At 34.4% G+C, this 24,004-nt stretch overlaps 2 protein-coding genes and 1 long non-coding RNA gene across 4 annotated transcripts in view; 1 reads left to right on the plus strand and 2 right to left on the minus strand.

Moving 5' to 3' along the window:
- Positions 1-16,243, plus strand: part of POLR3G (RNA polymerase III subunit G) — a 37,460-nt gene extending 21,217 nt beyond the window's left edge. Inside the window, exons 4-8 of one of the 2 annotated variants that reach the window (XM_017508561.2) lie at positions 149-205; positions 1,815-1,865; positions 5,767-5,849; positions 9,001-9,147; positions 14,949-16,243. In XM_017508561.2, the coding sequence (XP_017364050.1) occupies positions 149-205; positions 1,815-1,865; positions 5,767-5,849; positions 9,001-9,147; positions 14,949-15,035 (425 nt within the window). In that variant the 3' untranslated portion in view covers positions 15,036-16,243. The remainder of the gene's footprint in view (positions 1-148; positions 206-1,814; positions 1,866-5,766; positions 5,850-9,000; positions 9,148-14,948) is intronic. The other variant, XM_017508563.2, reaches the window with a different exon arrangement.
- A 2,478-nt stretch (positions 16,244-18,721) lies between these two features.
- On the minus strand, positions 18,722-21,730 carry LOC119468247. The gene is made up of 2 exons (XR_005196905.1): positions 18,867-21,730; positions 18,722-18,834 (listed from the first exon to the last, which is right to left on the minus strand). It is a non-coding gene; the product is annotated as an uncharacterized LOC119468247 (long non-coding RNA).
- Positions 21,731-21,739: 9 nt separating this feature from the next.
- Positions 21,740-24,004, minus strand: part of LYSMD3 (LysM domain containing 3) — a 10,525-nt gene continuing 8,260 nt past the window's right edge. Inside the window, exon 3 of the mRNA XM_017508528.2 lies at positions 21,740-22,534. Coding sequence (XP_017364017.1) covers positions 21,869-22,534 — 666 coding nt within the window. The 3' untranslated portion in view covers positions 21,740-21,868. The remainder of the gene's footprint in view (positions 22,535-24,004) is intronic.

Raw genomic sequence — 24,004 nt, forward strand, 5'->3', positions numbered from 1 at the left:
TCTCATTCTCTTATGTACAAATGTAGGAAACTCCCTGTATGTGAAATTAAAAATGTTGTCTGCTGTTTTCAGTTATCTTAAAGGAATGGCGTAAGTTCAGGTTTACTCGTGATTTTCCTAATGAGCTCTTTATTCTTTTTTCCCCTAGATATTGAAAGATATAGTAAAAGATATATGAAGGTGTACAAGGAAGAATGGATACCAGGTAACTACAAAACACTCAGTATGAAAACAGTTTTTAAAGACTGTCTCATATTTTTTTTTTAAGGATAAGTTTTCTATTTTTACCAAAGGAAAATTGATTCTGGTTCTTTTATTGTGATTAATTAGTAATATAAATCTTTGGAAACTAAGGTGAAAATATTTTTATACTAAAACAAGGAAGAATTGAAGTGCTTTTGTGGAAGTTCTTAAAATATATTTTTTATAAAAAGGACAGGGCAAAAAAACCCTTTTGATTTTCTAATTTCATTAGCCACAATCACAATTTTAGTTTGAAATGCCAAAAAGCACAAATTCTATGCTCCTGAGCAATTTTAGAGCATTTGAAGAGAAAGCAAAAATCTAGTTTTAAAGATATTTTCAGCCAAGTTCATGGATCTTCCTTTCTTATCAGCAGGCATAGACTATTTTTAGTTGTTAGGTTTCTTTTTCAAAATAACTATATCTAAAAAGAAGCTTTACCTTGGGTATAGACAACTTAGAAGGGGCTGTAAAGCAGCCCTCATCCCACTTATTCATTTTGCAGATAAAAACAGTTGCCATAGAAATAAAATGACCTGGCAGGCCACCTGGCGAATACTGTGAGAACCCAGGTCTTTTCATTTTAATTTACATTCTTTTTATGTCTCTGTCCTTGGTCTTTTATGGAAACTGCCCTTACGTAAAAACATAAATGGCATTAACAGCATTATCATTTTTACAGATTATAGTACTATCTTTTCAATGTGGATAAGTTTGGGCACCCTGGAAACAACTTAGATTCTTATTTCTTCGATTTCATTAGTATTCATCTCTCAAATGTTTCTCTTTACATATTCCATCTTCTAAAATGAATAATTTACAAAAACTACAATATTTTCAAAGCAAAATTTATTAGTTCAGGTAAATGACTTGAGATTTAAGTGTTTTGTAAAAATGCACTGAAATTTCTTTATTAGCAGGCAGTATTTTTTTTTTCTTTTTTTATTTTTTAGCAGGCAGTATTTTTAAACCAATTTTTCTGTTGCTTCAATTTTCTGCTTAACTATATGCTTAAAAACTAAAAGAAAGTGACACATTAGAGGAATTATTTAGCTAATGCAAGCAAAATTTATTGGAGGAAATTTATTTTTGACAGCTATTTATATTTTTAATTTTAAAGTTTTCAGATATTAGAATTGCTTATTTCATTTTGCATGTGTTGGGATTGTGGTATCATACTTTAGAAAAAAATTTGTTGCATAAGAAATATATCAACTACAGAAAACTTACAAAACACAAAGTAGTCAAATAAATCAATATAAATAATACTTAAAATTTGTTGTAATTCCAACACCCACAAATAATTACCATAAGATTTTCTTCCCCTAAAATTTTATAGCACTATTTCAGAACTATTTTAATAAACTTTTTTCTTTATAGGAAAATATATATCATTGTCTGTTATATTTGGATTTTGTTTTGTTATGTTTCAGGCTAAATTTGTACAGTCAGATTCCAAGGCACTTTATTGTCATTGCCTGGATAACTGTTGTTTCCTTCAAATAGTTATGTCCAATGCCACTGATTCCTGGAAGAAATTGCAATTTTTAAATTTTTTGTTTCATGTACAGATTGGAGAAGACTTCCAAGAGAGATGATGCCAAGAAATAAATGTAAAAAAGGTACATTGACTAATATAATAGTAATTCAGGGAGGAAAAGGTTGTTTCTTACATTCTGTTAATATGGACTTATCAACCCAAAGTTATACTTACTGTTCTTAGTGCTTTTCTTAAAGTATTTTGAGCCAGACAAGAAGGCTCATGCCTGTAATCCCAGCACTTTGGGAGGCCGAGGTGGGAGGATTGCTTGAGCCCAGGAATTTAAGACCAGCCTGGGCAACATAGTGAGACCTTGTCTCTACAAAAAGTTTAAAAAAAAAATTGGCCAAGTGTTGTGGCATATACCTGTAGTCCCAGCTACATGGGAGGCTATGGTGGGAGGATCACTTGAGCCCAAGAGGTGGAGGCTGCAGTAAGCCAAGATTGCACCACTGCACTTAAGCCTGGAATACAGAACAAGACCCTGCTCCTCTTTCTAAGACCCTGACTCTGTCCCCCTGTCCCCACCATATATATTTTGCTGAAGCATGTTTTTTGTTGTTTATCGTTTGGGTGTTTATTATTATTATTATTATTTTCTTAGCTGTCACTTTGTGTGTGTCTTATTTTTTTATTTTTAAAATTTTATTTATTTTTAAAAATTTCAGCATTCATTTTATTCATTTCATTTTGCGTGTGTTTAAATACATTTTAGATACAGGGCGTACATGCGCAGGTTTGTTAAATTGGTATCTAACTCCCAGGTAGTGAGTGTACTACCTAATAGGTAGTTTGTTAACCCATCCTACCCCCCCCCCCGACTTTAGTGGCACTTTGTCTATTGTTGCCATGTTTATGTCCATGTGTGCTTAGTGTTTAGCTTCCACTTATAAGTGAGAGCATGCAATATTTGGTTTTCTGTTCCTGCATTTATTTACGTAGGATTGTCCTTTAGTTGTGGAATTGTGGATGTGCTAAGAGAGACTTTTCAATTGTTGTAGATATTTTCATTTGCAAAACTGCAGATTTTTTATTGTACTGGCTACATTATAAATTATTAACTAAAACATTTTAAAATTGGGAAACTAATAAAATAGCATTATGTTGTATAGAAGAATGCCAAAGTGAATGTTTACAGTTTGTTTTCCTTTAGTAATTCCATTCAGTAAATAGTTACCTATTATTGCTAGACATTGTGCCGATAGGAATAAAACTGAGCAAAGTGGGAATAATCCTTGTCCTCATGGAGCTTGCAGTCAAATAGGGTAAAATCATTAAACAAAAACACTCTGTCCTCATTGGGAAGTATTCTTTGAGGAAATGGAATTGGAGTTGATATTAAAGGATGTGTAGGAGTTTACTGAGACACAGTTGCGGGAGAGAAAGTAGGGAAATACCAGGTTTGTGAGAAAATCAGAAGTTCAGTTCAAAGGTGTTACTTCTGGATCCTTTGAAATATACAAATAGAAATGTTAAATATATTGTTGGATACAGGGGAATGGACCTCAAAATGGAGATTGTAGTCATTATCAGAGAGGTGATCATTGAGTCCAAGAGAAAGGATGAGATGGCCTAGGGCAGAATTAGGTAATTAGAAGAAAGGAAGGCCTAATCCTGAGCTTAGAAGAATTCGAACATTTAATGTGCTGGTAGAGGAGATTGAATGGCAAAGAAAGGAACTGGAAAGAGAGAGGGAGGAGGAGAACCAGGAGAGCAGAGTAACACAAGCTAATCTGGTATTTCGGAAGGCTGTCAACAGTGTTAAAAGATGTTAGACAGTTTTGCTAAGAGGTCAAATAGGCTGAAGATTGGAAAATGTTCACTCATCTTTAACATGTCAGTTATTGGTGACGTCAGTGAGAGCTTTTTGAAAGATTCTTGAAGGTAGAATCCAGATTGGAATGGCTTAACTGGTAAATGGAGCTTAGGAAATGGAGACAGCTAGCATAGATGAGTCTTTTTAGAATTTTGCTATGAAGAATGAAGAGTGGAAAAGGAAGGTAGCCAGAGAGGTTAAGAACAGTGGGGTTATCGACAAGAGAAGAGAAGGAATTCCCACTCCCCTTTTTAACCCTTTATTGAGGTACAATTGACAAATAATAAAATGCACATATTAGAAGTACATTTACATTTTTTGCACATATGTATTTAAGGCAGAAGTATTTTTATTTTATTTTAAAGATGTATTATATAACAGCCTTTAGCTTGAATGCAAATATTTTGAGATATAACAATTTATCTTCTTTTATACCCTTGGTTTTTATTGAGCAAATATGTTACTTTCATAAGAAAATACATGTGCATGAATGATACTGGTCATGTCCTAGGGGATCACAAATCTGTACTTGACTTTAAACCTGAAAAGAATGTGTTCATTTTGGAAGAGTTAATGTTTTCAAATACGTCACCCCTGGGATTTTATACCCATATTAAGCATTAGTAAAAGCTCCGGATGTATCAGGATTTCCATTTGTTAATAAACAAAGCAACAACGAAACTTTGTTTTTTATTTTGCTCTAGTATGTTTTGTTACATATTATGTAATTTTTGTGTCTTGTTTCTATAAGTTTGTATTCTCCTTTTTGTTGAGATGTCCTCCATTCATTTACATGGAAGTAAACGATACCAATAGAGTCAAAGGATGAAAACAGTTGTTTCTTGAAGAACCAGCTACTGCCACGTGTTAACAGAAACTATTCAAATATATGCAGATACTTGGCCAAAGATGGAAAAAAAAAATAAGTTCACTTACCTGGCCATATTCTCTAGTATCCCTTTAACAAAGGTATATGTTATAAAATTAAATAATTTTCTAACAAGTTCTTAGGAAAAGACTTCATGAGTAGAATACATTATTAGCTAATGTTTTTGGCATCAACATTTATTGAGATCTTGTTTATATGTGACGCTATATTTTACGTGTTACAGTTTTTATTAAGCAGTCTTTGCCCTCAAGGGGGTCAGAGAAAGTTACCAATCATTAAATCTGTTACTTTTGTTTGAGAAACCTCACTAATACATATGTTTGGGAGCTGTGAGCTCAGTCATTCACCGAGGGGCAATTCAGTATAACACAGTAAATTGTAATTCTGTCAGTTACAGGTCATCTACCACAATCTAAAAATTTTTTTCTGTAGGTTAAATGTTAATCTTTAACAAAATTACATCTTTCTGAGCCACATTTTCCTCTTACAAAGCAGTTTCTAGGTGTTCGGTTTGAGTTTGGAAAAGAACTGTAATACTTTCTGACTACAATGGGACAATTCTGTATCCTGTCATATTGCTTTGGTAACTGACTGGCAGAATTTATATGTGAAATACTTCTCTAGAACCTGCACTTTCAGAATAGCCTCAAAATGTAAAATTTTAATAGGAGTAAAAAAGAAGTTATGTAGCCCAAAGCCATTACATTTTATTTCGCTTATATGCTTTTGAGTCTTCAGGTTCATATGATGAATGTGTTCAGTTTAACTATTTTAAGCGTTACTCCAAAGATAGTTCTGTGTTGCACTGTCCTCTTTTTCACCATTGGCAAATGAATATTTATCCTGCACTTCCTTTTTATTTTGCACACCTGCTAAGATTCCTCTGGTTAAAATGAAGTACACTTACAGTAAAGGAGAAGCCAGTGCAGGTGGATTTGCGGGAGCCTTTCACTGTACTCATGCTACTTCCATCTGAGGTAACATTTTAGCAGTTTTGCCCTAACTATATTAATTGCCAATTCCAATTTCTAGTACTAGTAAAAAATACACCTGACTTCAGTCTTAAAAAAAAGTCCTATTGATGATCATTTATTCCTCATCATTGGAAAATTGGTGAGGTATGATTTGTTTATTCTTTGAGAAAATTAATTTACCCTGAAAACTATGTGACTGCCTAGGATGCAGTAGCATGATGCTGGACGGCATACGCAAAGGCAAGGAAATATAATACACAGTTGCATTTGCAGAAAAATGTGTTAACTGGTAGTTTTACTTCAGCAGGCCCCAAACCCAAAAAGGCAAAAGACGCAGGCAAAGGCACTTCACTCACTAATACTGCAGATGTTTTGAAAAAAATTGAGGTAAGGTTTTCTTCTTACTATAAAAGTGAACAGAAAAAATGCAAAAGATTCTACCTCCTTTTGCTTTCTTGTTTCAACCTTTCAGCATTCTCTCACTTTTTAATTTGGCAGAAGTGAGCCCAGCATGTAAAGTAACTGGGAAGGTTTGAACTTTGCGGGCTGGGAGATGTGGAGGTTCTGTCACGTCCTTCATTAGTTACTTAACTGGCTAAGTTGGCACAGCTCCTTGGTGGCAAAAATTCATATTTTTATTTTATTTTTTGACCAGTACTTGAGCTAGAGACAACACGAAAAATAAAGCCAAAGTGCTGATGCAGGAGCAGTGATAACTGTCAGGTTTAACTGTGGTGGAATGATGCGATTGCAGTTCTGGACAGCTTGTATTGATCGAACTCAGGTTCTGGCGATTCTTAAAGCTTCCTGGAGAAAACTTGCTAAAATGATACGTGCTATAAGGAAGATTGATCTGGGGCCTCTGGGTGTGGTTTCTCCCTGTAACAAATTGTGTTTCCTTATTCTCTACATGTAAATACCTTTTTCAGGACACACACTGGTAAACTGGAAATTTAAATCAAGAAATCCCAATGAGTTTAGTAGAGTTGTTCCCAGATGACGCTCTTATTGTTCATGTTTTTCAGCAAAAAAAATTCCAAGTTTTATTATAATAGAACATTCATGGATGGAGAGGGAGTGACATACATTCAGATCTCATGATTAATGTGTGAATAATTAGTGGTAAGCTAATATCTGAGGTTTCTTATTTCTGCATAACAGGAGGCTGTGTATGGTGGCTGTAAGGCTGTGTAATATTTAAACCATAAGAACTACTCTCTGTCCATAGTTGAACTGTTTTCAGTGGCTTTACATTATATTATTCATTTTATTCTTAAATCTGTAAAGTAATAAGGTTAGATGGTTAAATATCAACAGGAGAGAGAAAATAGAGATTAGTAATAGGAGAGCTGAAACTAGTAGCTTAATGCAAAAGGAATGAAGCAATGAGACGATGTATGTGGCTTTGAGATCAGTTTTTATTAAAAAGTTGCATAAATCTGCTATTTTTAACCTATTTTATGAGCGATTTAGATCTATGTGGTGGAAATAAAGATGTGGTTATTTTTTAAAGGTATTTGAGGGGGCGATAATAGAAATATAGACTTCCTAGTTCCTGTGTGACACTGAATTAATACTGTATTTAAAAAGTACTTTTGCATAACTGGTTTAAATAACTATGTTCTTAATTATGAAATAATAGCATGATTTTTTAGATACAGTGTGTACCCTGCACAGAGCTAAATAAATATAGCACTGCAATTTCCTATTAACTACACACACTTACGGGTTGCAGGTCTTTTTACTGTGATCTGATTAAAATAGAAAAAAAATTATTAACATAGCATCATATATGTGTATGTATATCTTATTATAGATGCTTCAAAAGATCCATAGGCACTCTTTTGTATACTTGTACTTTTCCAAAGGGATTGCCAGTTGGAAAAATCGCACACATTATGTTGTAGTAATAGCGCATATAAGACAACATATGAGTCATTATCAAGATAAATCATCTTATGTCTGTTACCTTGGTCTTATTTGTTCTGCCTGAGTGGGTTAAGCAGACAGGAAAGGCGGTGTTTGAATTTTGATTAGAAATTGAGCCTATCTAAGGTAGTCAGTTATTCTCTCTATTGTCTTTGATTTCCTTAAATTCAAATTTGAAAGTAATTGCAAAGATTTTTAAAGATAAGCATTTAAGAACCAGTAAAGGAATAGCTAAGTTGTAGTCACTTCAGATATAAGACCTGTTTTCTCCCTCTACAAAGCAAATATCTTATAATGGAGACAGAGTGTTTGCAGATTATTTCTGCTTAGGAATAATCACATTTTAGCTGAGGTGACTTATGCCTTAATAATGAGTAGTAATATGTGAAATTACTGACTCCTGAAAAACTTGTGAAATTCTATCACATGTGTACATTAAACAGTACAATTTAGTGAACAGATAGTGACATTAATGAAAATAGGTCACTTTTTATTAAATGAAAGAAAATTGTTGGTAGTCATAATAGAAATACAAAGATGTAAAGTTAATTTTGTGTACTATTCCCTGATGGTTCCACTTGTGGTTAAGTGGAACTCTCATGGAATCAGAGCTTTCCTAACTCTGCATCTCTCTTTTGCCTTCTTTTTTAGAATTTCTAAAAATTGCTAGTATTGACTGTGATTTGAGTTTCAATTTCTGTTTCTTCTCGATCTGCCAGATATTTTAAGAAACAAAAATTCCTGGAAAATAATGTAAATAATGAGAGAGAAAAGAGTTGAAGACACAGATAATCTGCAACTAGGGTAATCTAACCCAGGATAACTTGATATTATAATAAGAGTATTAAATGATCTCATGTATAAAGTGAAACATAGACGTTTTGAAATATTACTATTACCTTATTTTCTTCTCCTTTTCTGTTAGAAGGAAAATAAAATAACATTCTAAAAGTTGTCCATAAACTAAGTCACCTCAAATATTTTAGAAGGAGGTAGGATAGACGGCCAGGTGCCGTGGCTCACGCCTGTAATCCCAGCACTTTGGGAGGCCAAGGCGGGCAGATCTCTTGAGACCAGGAGTTCAAACCCAGCCTGGCCAACATGGAGAAACCCCGCCTTTACTAAAATTACAAAAAATTAGCCAGATATGGTAGTGTGCACCTGTAGTTCCAGCTACTCAGGAAGCTGAGGTAGGAGAATCAGTTGAACCCAGGAGGAGGAGGTTGCTATGTGCCAAGATTGTGCCACTATACTCCATCTGGGCAACACAGCAAGACTTTGTCTCAAAAAATAAAAACAAAAAACAAAGGAGAGGTAGGAGAGAAATTTTAAAAATAAAACATTATGCATTAGAGCTGATAGGCCCAGTATTAAATCTGAAACCCAGTTATTAAGTAACAAAATCAAAGAAAATGCTGATTTAGTGATGAGACAGTGAATTCCTTCTTTCTTGAGTTGACTCCTAGTTTTCTAGGTAGGTGGTGGTCTGTAGGTGGTGATAAGATGGGATTGGAATAATGTGTAATAGAAAACTGTTCTCTTAAGGCTAAGCAGGGAAGTCAGCATTCTAGTGGTTTCCATACAAATTAATGAAACTCACTTATACCAGGAATTGGAAAAGAGAGGTGATGGTGAAAAATCAGATGAGGAAAATGAAGAGAAAGAAGGAAGCAAAGAGAAAAGTAAAGAAGGCGAGGATGACGACGACGATGATGCTGCAGAACAGGAAGAATATGATGAAGAAGACCAAGAAGAGGTAATGGTTCATTTGGGGATGGTGGCAAAATTAATAAGCTTATCTAACAAAGAATCAGATATAGTATATATTAAAGTCAACAAACAAACCAAGATGATGGGAAACAGAAGTATATTATTATCAATGGCATTGATTCCTTGCTGTCGAGAGAACTATTATAGCATTGAAATTATAATGATGTCAAATTGAATATAGGAGATAAAAATAACTTGATTGGCAATTTTGTAAGTATAAATCTACAAGATAAGGAAATTGATCAGATTACTGCAATTAAGATTTAACAACATATTTAAGTCAGCAATTCAGGTAATGGAGGGCTTAACCACATATGTCTCAAGGAGAATCCCTGCAATGTGTTTCAAATTCCAAAGTGCATGTGAACACTACTATCAGAGAAGATTGACAGTTTAACCTCAGGTATCTGGCTGAGTCAGGACTCTGTGTTTTGGATTTGGGATGTCTAAGTTTTAGAATGAAATGCGCATAGTACATTTAGAATTAGCTGGAGCCAGTCAGGTATTTTTGAGCAGGGTAACTTTGCAGACCACCGCCTCTTCGGGACTTTGTAGACACCTCAGACAGTAATCCTAGTCAGAGAGTCCATTCTGGTGACCTTTCTCTTCCATTCCATTTCAGCCCCTTACACCGCATTCTGAAATTTTGCTTCTCCTAAAACTGTTCCAACTATGAAATCTTTACTGTATTTATTTTGCATTAAATTTGATATTCTTTTGAAATTTATATTGGTATAAACAGAGAAATATGAATACATTTTTTATGTATCCAAGTGGTTAGCCAGCTGCTAACCTCATTCCTGAAATAATTTGCTTTCCTCATTGATTTTGAAATTCTTCCTGTATCAGCTATTACATTCCCACTTCTACTTCTGTTCTCTGTTCCAATGATCTATTTTGAACCAACACTAAGCTGTTCCAATTAGTAGAAGCTTCTGATTGTTAATATTCATAGGATATGTCTTCCCTGCTACCTTTTTTTCCCCACAGTTTTCCTGAATATTCTGTCTATTCTTTCAGGTAAATTTTAAGTCTAAACATTTAAAAATGAAATATATCACGTTTGTGGTATATCACATTTGTTACCAGCTTTCTTTTCAGATCATTCATGCTTTTATTTCCATTGCTGTCTGACATGATTGAGATGGTCAGTAATTCTGATCATCTCTTTCCCATTTATTGGTTCTCTGTTTTAATTTTCTTTTCTAAGAAACTCAGACCCTTGCTCATCTTTCATCCTGTTTTTTGCCATTATTCTTGTCTCTTGTCCTCCCAGTGCACACTCTAGACCAAACCCAGCTTTGATCATTTCTACTGTCTACCTCTTCTCCCTTTCAAAGCTGACCTATTGAGCACTTCTTGGCAATCACAGAAATTGATGCCCCTCAAAAAACACTAGCCCCATTTTGCTGGCTAACATGTTTCTATTCTCTTTTTAAGTCAGTTCTCTACAGCAATTATTTTAGATCATCTTATTTTCTCTTGTTTGCTACCTTTTCTTTCACTCTTAGCAGGTGATAGTACCTTCATACAGCAAATGAAGTCATCAAGAGGAAACTATTAATTTCATGTCCTCTGCTATCAAACTCATTATCTTCTCTGCTCCTTCTCCTCTTTTTTTTTTTTTTTTTAATCAAAGGAAGAAATCCGCTTTACCCTATTTCGGTCTAGCGGTCCTATACTTTTTTGGAACCATAGTTCTCAGGTCATTTCCCTTTCCATATTTTTAACCTCTTTTTCTGCCCGTCTCTTACATTCATGGATTAAAACATGTTCATTTCCCATTGCAAAATATGTTGTCCTAATTCTCCCTCATGCTGTCTCTTTGCAAGCTTCTTTAGCTGTCATCACTTACTCATTCCCCCCCCCCACCATTAGCTCTTTTCGATCTTAGTTTCACCTCTGTGCTATTCAAATTATTGCTTTTGACAAATAGAAATAGCTTAAAGAAAGAAACTATTGCTACCATGCTCACCATAGACAAATTTTAGCCTTTATGTTACTTAGCTTTTCTGCAGCATTTAACACTTCTAACACCTCTATTATTAAAATATTATTTCCTGGCCGGGCACAGTGGTTCACACTGTAATCCCAGCACTTTGGGAGGCTCAGGCAGGTGGATCACAAGGTCAGGAGTTCGAGAACAGCCTGGCCAACATGGTGAAACCCTGTCTCTACTAAAAATGCAAAAATTAGCCAGGTGTGATGGCAGGCACCTGTAATCCCAGTTACTGGGGAGGCTGAGGTAGGAGAATCCCTTGAACCCAGGAGGCGGAGGTTGCAATGAACCAAGATCATGCCACACTGTACTCCAGCGTGGGTGACTGAGTGAGACTACATATCAAACAAAAACAAACTATATATATATATATATATATATATATAGAGAGAGAGAGAGAGAGAGAGAGAAAGAGAGAGAGAGAGAGAGAGCAATTTCCTATATAGTAATTGCATATATATATATGTAATTTCCTTTATTTAAATCCAACAATTTGTGGCAATTATATGCATCTTCTATATGCCAGGCATTGTGCTAATTGCCAAGTCAGACAAACATGGTTGTTTCCCTTGATTTTTGTTACATAATGCTCCTTGTTTTTCTCCTATTTCTGGTACATTTTTGTGGTCTCTTGAATTCTTCTCTTTCTAATCTTTAAATGTCAGTATTCTTCAGGGTTCTTCCCTTGGGCTTCTTTTTCTCACTATAATCTCTCTGATTGATTGCATCCTTCCCCATAGTTACCCTGTGTAAATGTATGACTCCTCAGTTCTTTTTCATTCAACCTATAGTAAGTGTACACTCAGTATATGCTCGGAATTGTACTAGGAAAGGGGAATATGAAGATAAGATACAGTTCTCCTCTCAGGGAAATTACTAGAGAGACAAGAAAGGTGACAGTTAAAATACAGTGACTAATGCTATGATATAACAGTACAGGATGCTATAGCGGCACATAAGAGATGCTGTGGGCACTCCAAAGTCTATTTTAGGAATATCAAAATGATAATGCAAAGAAGACAATTTAGGAGCTCTGAAGAGCTAATCACATTGAGATAGGAACATGGAATGGAGGGGACACTTGGCAGGTAGAAAATAGAACATGGAGAGAGGCTTGCAGGTGATAAGACTGTAGCATCTTGATTTAACTGACCAGATAAATCAGTATGGCTGGTCTAGAGGGTGTAAGTGGGCTTATGTTGAGAGATGAAGCTGGAGAGATGAGCAGGTCATTAGGACTTTGAATGTTAAGCTGAGGAATTTCTATCCTGAGCACTGTGGGAAGTATTGAGGGGTTTTAAATAGTAGAATGGTGTAATCATACTTATATTTTAGAAAGCTCAGTTGATTTGAATGGAAGAGACAAGGTTGGGTCACATTTGAAAGCTTGTTGCTGTAAACCAGAGGTTTTCAATACCTTTGAAGGGATATTTGGTAGTGTCTGGAGATACATTTGGTTGTCAAACTGCCATGGGGGTAGCAGGGTGGTGGTGCTATAGGTTCTAGTTTGTATGGCCAATGTTCTGGACAACACTGGCATTTGCAGTGCTCTGTTGACAATGTCTGCTGGCATTGAGTTGAGTCGAAACCATATCTATGTTTAAATTAAGATCTCCTCTAACAAAAACAACCAACAATGGGATTCTAGTAGTTTTAGAATTCTTCATTGAGCCTTAGCAGAATATTAAACACCACCAGTGGGTTTATTATAACATTTCATTTAAAACAAAAACAAAAAAATAACCACAAAACCTCGCTACTTTAATAGAGAAATGTGTGTTCTGTGTGTATAGCTGAGTGAGGTATGGAAAGGAGATGTTCTTTAATAACTTTCTACATTTAAAATTCTCTCTGCTCCTTTTGGCAATTATTAACTAAAATTTGTGGTGATTAATTTATCCAATGTATTGAGGATTTGATGAGCATTTTCTTTTGAAGAATAAAATGGGGCAAATTATCTGTGTAATGCCTATTAGTAAAATCAAGGAAATAAAGACTTTTACTTCTTCAATCTTTTGAATGTTGTAATTGAAGAAAAACACAAGGGCTCAAATGAGAGCCTAGAAGCCATTTAAGCTGTCAGTTTCACTACTGAAACTATACTTTATAGGTTTCACTACTTTTTACCTGTATCAAGATTACTAACATCACAATTACCTAATTTGAATCACTTAAACAGAACTTGGAAAAGGTACTCATGTCTAAAACAAAAGTGACATATGCTTGATTTGGAATACTAGAGTACCCTTCCTTATTCATCTCCTCTTTATATACAAATCGGCTTTTATTTCCACACAAGTGTTCTTGCCAAATACCTCCTTTACAAGGTGACCTCATTTGAACTCTCAACCATGCCACCATTCCCTGGTACACAGGCCCCAGGCGTCAGCCAGGTTTCTAGGTATTGCCAAATTTTTTGGTCCAGAAGAGCCAGGCCAACTTTCTGGAGATGGGAATGGTCTTATTAGCTGGATGCAGAAACTTACAGTATCTAGGAAAGAAAAGGTAATGAAATACTATCTAAATAACGCATGTTACCTTTCTTGCATTATGTAAATATATGAAAAATCCCACTATCAAGATACTAAGAAAAAAATATTTGGAAAAATAATAAAATTGATAGGAGACTATCTTTTGAGAATAATCTGTATTTCTTACTATAGATAGTAGAGATGTAGAGATTAATCTCTTATTAAAGCAGATCTCAATCAAGTGCAAAAATGTAGTAACTAGTAAAAGAAACAGCCACATGGTCTTATCACTCAGCTTTAACAATGATCAACTCATCGCTAATCTTTCAACCACTCATTCATCTACCCAGTCCCTCCCTGTTCACCCACCCTATTTCCCATGCCCCATGTGCCTTGGATTATAAAGAAAATCCTAGGCATAATGTCATTTTATCCACGAATATTTCAGTATGGATCCAAAAATAAGGGCTCTTTAACAACATCACAGTATCATTATAACACCCTATACATTATAAATTATAAGAAATATAGTTCCTTAATTTCGTCAACTATCAGGCCAGTATTGAATTTTCTTGGTTGTCTCAAAAAGTTTTTTTGTTTGTTTCAAACAGAATCCAAATACAATCCATACATTGCAACTGATTAATAACTCTTAGGCTTAATTTATACCGAAAATGGATTTTTTATTGCAAGATACTGGAGGCCCAGAAAAATAAATAAGAAAGTGAGATTTTGAATTTTTGGTAGAAAGCACAGATATTTTCTGAGTTATTTACATGGATGATAGTCTTATTCAGCCACAAGAAAAAGAAATTAAGAAGCCTTGGATAGAATATAATATAGGCATCTTAATATAGGCATCTTTTAGATTTGCTTTGGTATCATGAGGCCTTTTTTTGGGGGGACGAGGGGAAGCAAAAGTCTCTCTGGCTTATGCTTAGTTATGCTTTGTGAATAAATCTCAGTACTGGTGTAGTCTAATGGATGTTAATGTAAACGGGCTTTGTTTCTTGAGTGTCTGCATTTTGTAGGGTAAGTGTTTAGTGGTTTAGCTAACTAAACTATGTATCATCCTAGTAAGCTGTAATGTGTTAGTAGCTATTTTATCCTATTAAGATGGTATGTGCAACGCTTCATGTTCTCTTAGCCTGAGAAGGGTAGGAGGTGGTGGTCTTAAGGAAGAAAGCGGCACAGGTAAACACGAGTGAAAACTGTTGTGTTTTTGAAGCAGATAAAAGCAGAGACTTTTAAGCATGATGTATTTTCTTGCTACTCATTCATTATAATGTTTACAAAGGAATATATCATTTCACTTAGGAAAATGACTACATTAATTCATACTTTGAAGATGGAGATGACTTTGGCGCAGACAGTGATGACAACATGGATGAAGCAACCTATTAGGCATGAAATTTTTCAAAAAATATTTTTATGATGCAGCTTCTGAACATTTGGACCGACTTGTTTTGTATTTTATTTCTGATAAGGTATAAGTATTTATGTTTTTGTTTTTTTGGACAAATATTTGTTACCAAAATATGCAGAACCACTTTGAGTTTACATACTAGTTACCTTACAAATTAGTCCCTGACACTCTGACATTCCTTCTAAACACCTCTGCCATCTCTCTTATGTACTGTACTCTCGTGGATTTTTTCATATTTGAATATGAATGTGCCTAAAGAATTTATGCTCTCTTAATCTGTGTATACGTACTTGAAATCATTCTTGCTTAACTGCTGATCTTTTATAGAACTATTGCTAGTCATAATGAATTTCTATAACCTGAAAGTTGAGATAACAGCACATGGAGCACTTTAAAAACAAAGAAACTTGAAAATAATTTTAGTTTTTACTTTTACACAGTATGTTACATACACTACTGCATTTTGACTACATAAACCTGAGCTCTTACAAGTGCAGAATTGTGAGATAGAGGTTTTGTGATGGAAAACATACACACAGGGAAAAATACCAAACTGAGCAATATCAAGTTCACAGCTCACATCTTAGCCAGTACAAAGAAACTTTCACATGGGGTGAATATTATAAATACTTGAATTTGGGACTCACTTGATACTATATGATATATAAATTAATCATCCCACTGTAATAACTTGGACATCTTCAAATAGTTGGGCTTACGAAAAACTTGACTAAGACATTTTATTTTATCCTTTATGTAAGTGTGAAATAAGCTCTGGTCATATAAATATCACTGTAGAATGCATGTGTGTGAACTCTATGAAGTATGGTGGCCTTTTATGTTTCAGAGTACTCAAGTTGTACATTTGATTTATATAAATGCAAAATGAACTCAGGTCATTTTGAAATTAAGATTAATTTTTTTGTTTAACTTTAAAGCTAGCTCCCCCAACTTTATATATTTTTGGGGAAAAAAATGCCTAAAAACCTTAGCCTACAAAGACTCTCACAAATGCCAAAGATTTTCAAGGAAATTCATATTATATATTTGAAAAATGATTTATCAATGTTATCTACCAAAAGAAATTATTTTTCCCCTTTGGGAAGATATCATTAACCTGACATGTGAGAATCTGATCCCTAGATTCTATTTCTACCTGTACTATTAAACTCAACCTTGAAACTGAGCGTGGTTGTTTGTGTGCCTTAGTTTCTCCACTCATACACAATTTCCTATAAAAGTTGTTTAAACACTAACCAAAATTTACTATATGTATTTATTCTCTTTAAAGATGACTTCTTAATTTACATTTGGTTCTCACCCTCTAAAAATTTATAGTTTGGGAAGTATCTGAAAACACAATTTTGAGAAACATGTTTTCCTCACAAAATATAATTTTCCTATCTTGTATTCATACAAAAAATTGGAGAAAATGTGTATTGTCTTGTGCCATTTTGCAACATGAGTTTCTCAGGAAAAAGATCATTTTCTTTTTTTTTTTTTGAGACAAGAGTTTCGCTCGTTACCCAGGCTGGAGTGCAATGGCGTGATCCCGGCTCACTGCAACCTCCACCTCCTGGGTTCAAGCAATTCTCCTGCCTCAGCTTCCCGAGTAGCTGGGACTACAGATGTGCGCCACCATGCCCAGCTAATTTTTTGTATTTTTAGTAGAGACGGGGTTTCACCGTGTTGACCAGGATGGTCTCGATCTCTTGACCTCGTGATCCACCCGCCTCGGCCTCCCAAAGTGCTGGGATTACAGGCGTGAGCCACCGCGCCCGGCCTAAAGATCACTTTCAATGGCAATACTTTCTTAAATAATTCAAGGTGGGTGTGAGTACCTATATTATTAGTTTAGTGCTGTATTAACCATTTGTGAATTATTTCTTGTTTAAAGGAAATTGTAAAACAAATTTAAGATAATAAATGGAATACGTGAATAAAATAAGCCTTAGAGACCACACATAAAGTTGTCATTTGGGGTTGATAATTAACATAGGTGTTTTATTCTCTCACCACCTTAGTACCAGAACTAAATACCATTTAGTTCTCAGAAATCTTATCAATATTGTTCTGTTTACCTACTTATTATAAATCTGCATATAACCACTTGAACCAGGCAAATACACTGAAGGTCATTTCTTTTTTTAGCTTTGAATTTGTCATGACAATTTTAGTCTTGCAGATAGCAGGGTAGCCCCTTGGGTCACCAGCTATCCCCTTTAAGAGCCTTCCTTGTACAATGTTAAAGTTAATTGTGACAACAAGCAGGATTTGCAGGTTGCTTTACCAGCATGAATCTCATTTTCCTGGTTTAAAATCTGAGACTGTGAAATTATTCCATAGGAAAGTGAATTTTATTTTGCAGAGATAGCCTCTTAAATAAAAGTAGTTGTTGAAGTGTCTTTAAAATTGCTATAATGAGCAAAACTGTTTGGTTACTATAATGCTTATTTTTCTGTATTTGTTTACATATTCTTACAAAATTGTGTTCCTTTGTTTTATAGTAAGATGTTTTATTTTGAACTTATTTAAATGTATATTTGGTAAAGAAAACTAATTTGTTAATACAGATCTTACCTAGTAACTGTCTATTGAGCAGGGATGCCTATTACAAATATTCTTGAATAAACTATCACCACAAACAACAAAACTCTGGGTAATGATTATTTAAAAAGGCTGTGAACTGGGCATGCTGGTCTGTGCCTATGGTCCCAGCTACTCAGGAGGTTGAGGTGGGAGGACTGCTTGAGCCCAGGAGTTTGAGGCTTTAGTGAGCCAAGGTGGTAATCGAGACACATAACACACACACAAATTTGTGATAACAAACTTAAGAGATTTGGCAGGCAATATAATTTAGTGTGATCATTTGAACTTGGGCCGACTCATACTGGATACCAGAGAATGTTAAGACATTCAGATTCTTGTTAAATCCACTTCACTACCTTCACATGTCCAGTGTCAATGGCTTTGCTTTTACATGGTTAAAATCTCAAGCCCATATGGTGGCATGTGCCTGTAGTCCCAGCTACTCGGGAGGCTGAGCTGGGAGGATCAGTTGGCCCCAGGAGTTCAAGGCTGTAGTGAACCATCATGCCACTGCACTTCAGCCTGGGCAACAGACCCAGACCCTGTCTCAAAAACAAAATTAAAAACAAAACCTCTGTAGTAAAAATTTCCATTTTATTAAAAACATAATTTTAATGTCAAGATGCATTTTAAAATCGAAAAGAAAACCATAGGGATTATACAAATTCCTCCATTAAATAAATAAAAGCTCCAAAGAACCTTCTCAATTTTTCTGCTAATAATCTTTTAAACAGTATTGTTGGAGTTTTTTGTTTCACAATAAATTAAAATTTATGTATAAATAGAGCAGGTTATAATCTGTAGATAATGACTGATCTACAACTTCATAGCAATTCCTGGACCACATGTTACCAGATCTTACCCTGAGGAAAATCCCCCAAAGAACATTCATTTAAAATGTTTTATCTATGTCTTACAAATAATCCAGGGTATTTTGCTTCACTGTAGCAAGTGGGAAATCTGAATTGGTAAACCTCTGTCAATCTGTTCTATCTTACATAATATCCCTATATTAGATAGTTTGAAAGTGGAGGAGAAAAGGTTTGCTTTATTCAATTAAATTCACTGGCTTCCATTCCAGATTGAGTAACAGAAACTTTATTACATGTTGCAGATCTTTCAAAATATGAAAAATAAGGGGCAAGAAACTTTAAAAACTGGTTTTATAGATGTACATGCTAACAAGTTCTACAGTTACATTTGTATAAAATATATTATACAAAAGATTTATAGATTTTGCATACATAAAAATTAAAGCTTTAAGATATTTCCATGATCTAACAGTGCAATATGCACATATGTGGAAGAAAATACTGATTACCTGAGCAACATTTTTGTAACTCAAATTAAGAATGAATCCCATCAGTGCACCATTTAAATAAAGACTTTAAAAAACTCCACCTTTACCGTGTTAACACTGACTGGATCCTTTACTCATATTTCCAAAACTAACTGTATCCTTCATATTTCCAACTAGGTAATTTTAGAAGTAGATACTTTAAAAAAGAACTAAGTAGTGGTTCATTTAAAGAACTCTTCAGGACACTGAACCAAGCAGGTAGAACCCAGAAAAAGAAAAGATGTACATAAGTCCTTTGGAGAAAATAATTTAACATGAGTCTTCTAATTTTTAATGTGGCCAGCAGAGTCTGTAACCATTTTAACATATCTTTGAAAACATGAACTCCATAACTTTATTTTAACGCAGACTTCATAAAACGATCAGCTTTTTCTTTACTTGCCAACTCCCAAATTTTAGTGAACCAAATGCAATGATTCTGTTGTTACTTTTACACTGCATACAAGTCCATCTGTGCACGTAGGCACACACACAGACACACATGTAAAGCTGCAAATTCAAATAAGGGTGTCAACACAAAATCCACAATGTTAAACAATAACTGTGCTTGTTAATTAGTTATACAAGGTAATTTGCATTTGATACCAACTTACATTAGTACTTTTTTGAAACTAAAATTATTCCAAATGTATTCAATGCTTGGAAAATTCTTTTCTTTTCAAAACCTTAGAACCATAATTCAATATGTAACCTTTATATAGAATTACATGTAATTCAAATTATATTCAATTAAATAAAAAATATAATTTAAATATAGAAAAAACCTGTTTGATTGTGTTACAAGGATGTATATTTCCTTCGAAAAGGATACTCTGCAAGTCAAATGATTTTTAATCAACAAGTACACAGCACACCTTATTCCTTTTTTAAAAATAAATTATGTATTTTGGAAATCAAACTCATAACAATTTCAAAGTATAACTAGCAAAAAAGGAATCAGACTATAATTTCATCAATTTGATGTAAACAAAGTTCTTCAAATGACACCTGGCCTGTTTACCCTAAAATAATCTGCATTTTCTTCCTTAAAACCTCACTTTTCAGCAGGCTTAATAAATACAATGTAAACTGGCCAGTTAACACTGAGCATAAATTATATCACACTCTTCAAGATGCTGAAGGCACATTAAAACAATTTTTTAAATGATTAATTTACCAAAAGAATCAATTTGCAACTTCCCTATTAAATACTTTTTGGTAATTGTCTAAGGTCCTCTAATATCTTCAAGGGCTTTAATGTTTGACTCTTCTTTTCCTGAAAGTATATAAAACTCTATTTGCCATGAATATTTATTTATTCATGCTACTTTGTATCAAGATTGAAATTTGAAATATATAAAATGACTGATCAAAAGCTTGAAACATCAACAATTAGGAAATAATGCCCAGAAAATGAGGTGGTATTATATATCTTAAGTATATACTTTATTATATACAAAACAGGCAATCCAGATTCCACCAAATCTCCTTTCTATTGAAGAATCATTCTGGTTACATTTTTAAAACACATACTTTTAAAGATTAAATGATGGAATCAGTATGCAAATGCTTCTTACTTAGCCAGACTGTAGCTGACTCAACAGATCTTAAAAAGAGGCATATCATGCCCTTTCAAGCAATCTATACACCTTTGGCCTTTGTTTCCCAATTTGATGCTATATATATTGTTCAGGTAAAAAGTATAAATTGGATATTTTCTCTCTGAAAAACAGAGGTTAAGGGATTACTAAATAATTTGTCGGTCACTGCTAATACAAAAGACCTTTACTCGTTTTTGCTTAATGAACCATTTTCTTCAACAGACCTCAGAGGCAGTTTTGACCCAATTATTTGTGCTTTGATGGTCAAAGTGGAGACAAATTTGTATAGCCTATGTAACAAATCTTATTGGACCATCTGAAATAATGCTTAATTTTAATTCCATTTACTTAAAAAAAACAGTAAGGCATTAAATGTAATTAAGGCATGTTACTATATGTAACAGCAATGATTTATCACAGTATGTAAGAAATTATTTCCTAAATAATGGCAATAGGTATATGTTTAACATATTTTTCATCATCAAAACTATAAAAGTGCTTTCAGATATCAGAGGCAAATATAATCACTTTAAAAACAGACGCACAGAGGTGAGGTTAAAGGGTCTGTCCTGGAGAAAGCATTCTTAAGACAAAAATTACTGTTAGGTATTCGCCTAGTCCAGTGTTTTGCTGACTTCCCAACCATAACATGTTATTTTGGGGGTCTTTAAAATATTTCATTTCTTGGCCTCTGTCGTAGGAATTATAATTTACCTTCCCCTTTCTCTTTGTACATATGCTTTCACAGCACATGTGCTAAGGGTATTTTTTAAAAGTTTCAAAGTGGTGTGTTAGGTATGCTACCATGAATACTTTTAGAATCAAACATTCTTGCAACTGAATATTTTGGGGGTTCAAAGTAGTAAATTTTTTTCAATTGCAGTCATCTAATGCTATCATTCTGCATCATAAATTTAACATTAATAAACTTTTAAAAAATTACTAAAAAATAAAATTTAAGCATACATTTTAAGAAAAATGATATATCTTACAAGTTAAGAACTTCCTAAACACACGTTTAAATTCACTTCTGCTTGAAACATTGACACACCAGATTTATGGATCAACTGCTCTTAACATGAACAACTAGTTGCTCAAAAATTTTCAAAGTATGAAAATTTTGTTAAAAACAAAATTAAGGGGTTAAAAACAAAACCCTTTTGTTAAAAACAAAAGCATCCTCAATCTCTCTAAATTCTGCCTTTGAAGCGATTACTGGATATAACTGATTCACCACATTCCAGATGCACGTGATCACTAACATTTGATTATGAGCTAATTGCTATGTTTCACGTTGAGCAGCAGGTGACTGAGAATCTTGACTATACAGTTTATGATCATCTTGTTGGCCAAAGTGTATTCCTTTAGTTGGAGCAATTCCATTTTCCATATCTCTCTGCTGTGATGGTGGTGTGATTTTTGAATGTAAATGTGAAGAATCCACTGTTGAATGATGACTAACATCCACTTTAGCTAAAATTTCATAATACAATAAATAAAACACTGGTGTTATTATACCTACTATCAACATTATCACTACAGCTGTCCACCACCCTATTCCCCAGTCTGCTCCATAATAGGGATCTTTACGTTGAGTGTTTTTGTTATCAGGTTCAAAACGTATCTGTTGTGCTGTTAAGGCCGATACTACCTCATTGAGGTTCTCTCTCTTATTGTCTGTACACTTTACTATTTGTTCTATGTCTCGGTCTACTTCTTTTAAAAAGCTACCAGCTGAGTCACTGTAAGAAAGAGAATCATTAGCTGGCAAAAGTTCCTGTTGTTCAGCAGAGTATTGAACAGATGAATGACGTGAAGTCTGTCTTCCTTTTGGAGGACAAAGTGTTTCAGTCAAGGAACTGAACTTTTTTACTGGAATTTTGATAGACCTAAGGGCAAAAAAGTCTTGATCACTGATGAGATTGTTAACTCTCTTGATATCTGCTACCTGTAAAAAAAAAAAGAAAAGAAAAGAAAGAAAAAAGGCAACATACAACTGAATTCTAAGTCAAAATAAAAGTAGCAATACTCATTCATCACAGTTATTTTGGAGGGGAAAAAAGCTGAATTCAATTATTAGTAGTATTACGTTACACCCGGAGAGATTTTAATTTTATTTGTATATGAGAATTCTACACCACTTTAGATCTACCACTCTTAGGAAATCACCAACTACTTTTTACTATCACCCATATATACTAGTAACACTAGTTGATGCAATTTAAGTAGATTCTAGAATCCTTTGCTGTTTCCCTTTGTGCATCATGCATAAATACCACAGTCCTTATGCTTGGAAACAATTTGTGAAGGAAGGATTATGAGCAGTTATGTTTATTTCAGTTTGAAAAATGGAATATAGACAAATGCTATCCAACTTAAACCACCATATTTTATCAAAATTAAGATGCCATAACTCTAAGATGCAGCATTATTTTATGTATCCCTAAGGAAAAAAAAAAAGCTTCACCAAAAACTGAAGATGCCACCATTCCAATTTTAAAGATGCTAAAATGTATGGAAAAGCATATATACCTTAGAATATAAAAAAATTGGTAATTTATCCCCCTCACTTTGAAGTCATTTTCCCCCAAAACTTCTCAGTGTAAATGCATTATTCAACTACTTTCAAGATTACTCATTTTTATAAGCTTTTTCTCTATGTATTATATATTCCTCCACCTGTTTATATATCCCATCCACTGTGAGATAACTTGTCTGTATATCCTATTCCATTGTGTCGGGGGAAGAGGAGTGTTTGTCAAATTACCAATTGGTATGCCAGGCTCTCCCACCATCTATTAGTCCCATTCATTTCCATCAATGCTTTAATATAAGACCTAATCATGTATCACCCGATTGATGTCAGGGAGATAAAGTTGGGTCTAGTATGAAGCTTAGATTTCTGGTTTGGTCAGCTTGATGGATGATGGCATTCACTGAACAAATGGAATACTATGGAGGGTAAGAAGAGGATAAATGCAGATTTTAGACATGCTGACTTTGAGGTGCTTAAGATATACAAGTGGAAGATGTTCAGGACAGAGTTGTAGATATACGTCTGAAACTCAAGAATGATCTCTGCTACAGATAGAGATTTGTGGACTATCAGCAAAAATGTAATTGAAGTCGGCCGGGCATGGTGGCTCATGTCTGTAATCCCGGCACTTTGGGAGTCTGAGGCAAGTAGATAACCTGAGGTCAGAAATTCGAGACCAGTCTGGCCAACATGGTGAAACCCTGTCTCTACTAAAAATACAAAAATTAGCCAAACATGGTGGTGCATGTCTAGAGTCTCAGCTACTCGGGAAGGCAGGAGAATCACTGGAACCCAGGAGGCAGAGGTGGCAGTAAGCCAAGACTATGCCACTGCTCTTCAGCCTGGGCAATGGAGGAAGACTCTGTCTCAAAAAAAAAAAAA

This window comes from Cebus imitator, unplaced genomic scaffold (assembly GCF_001604975.1).
Source record: "Cebus imitator isolate Cc_AM_T3 unplaced genomic scaffold, Cebus_imitator-1.0 Scaffold16, whole genome shotgun sequence".
Lineage (NCBI taxonomy): Eukaryota > Metazoa > Chordata > Mammalia > Primates > Cebidae > Cebus > Cebus imitator.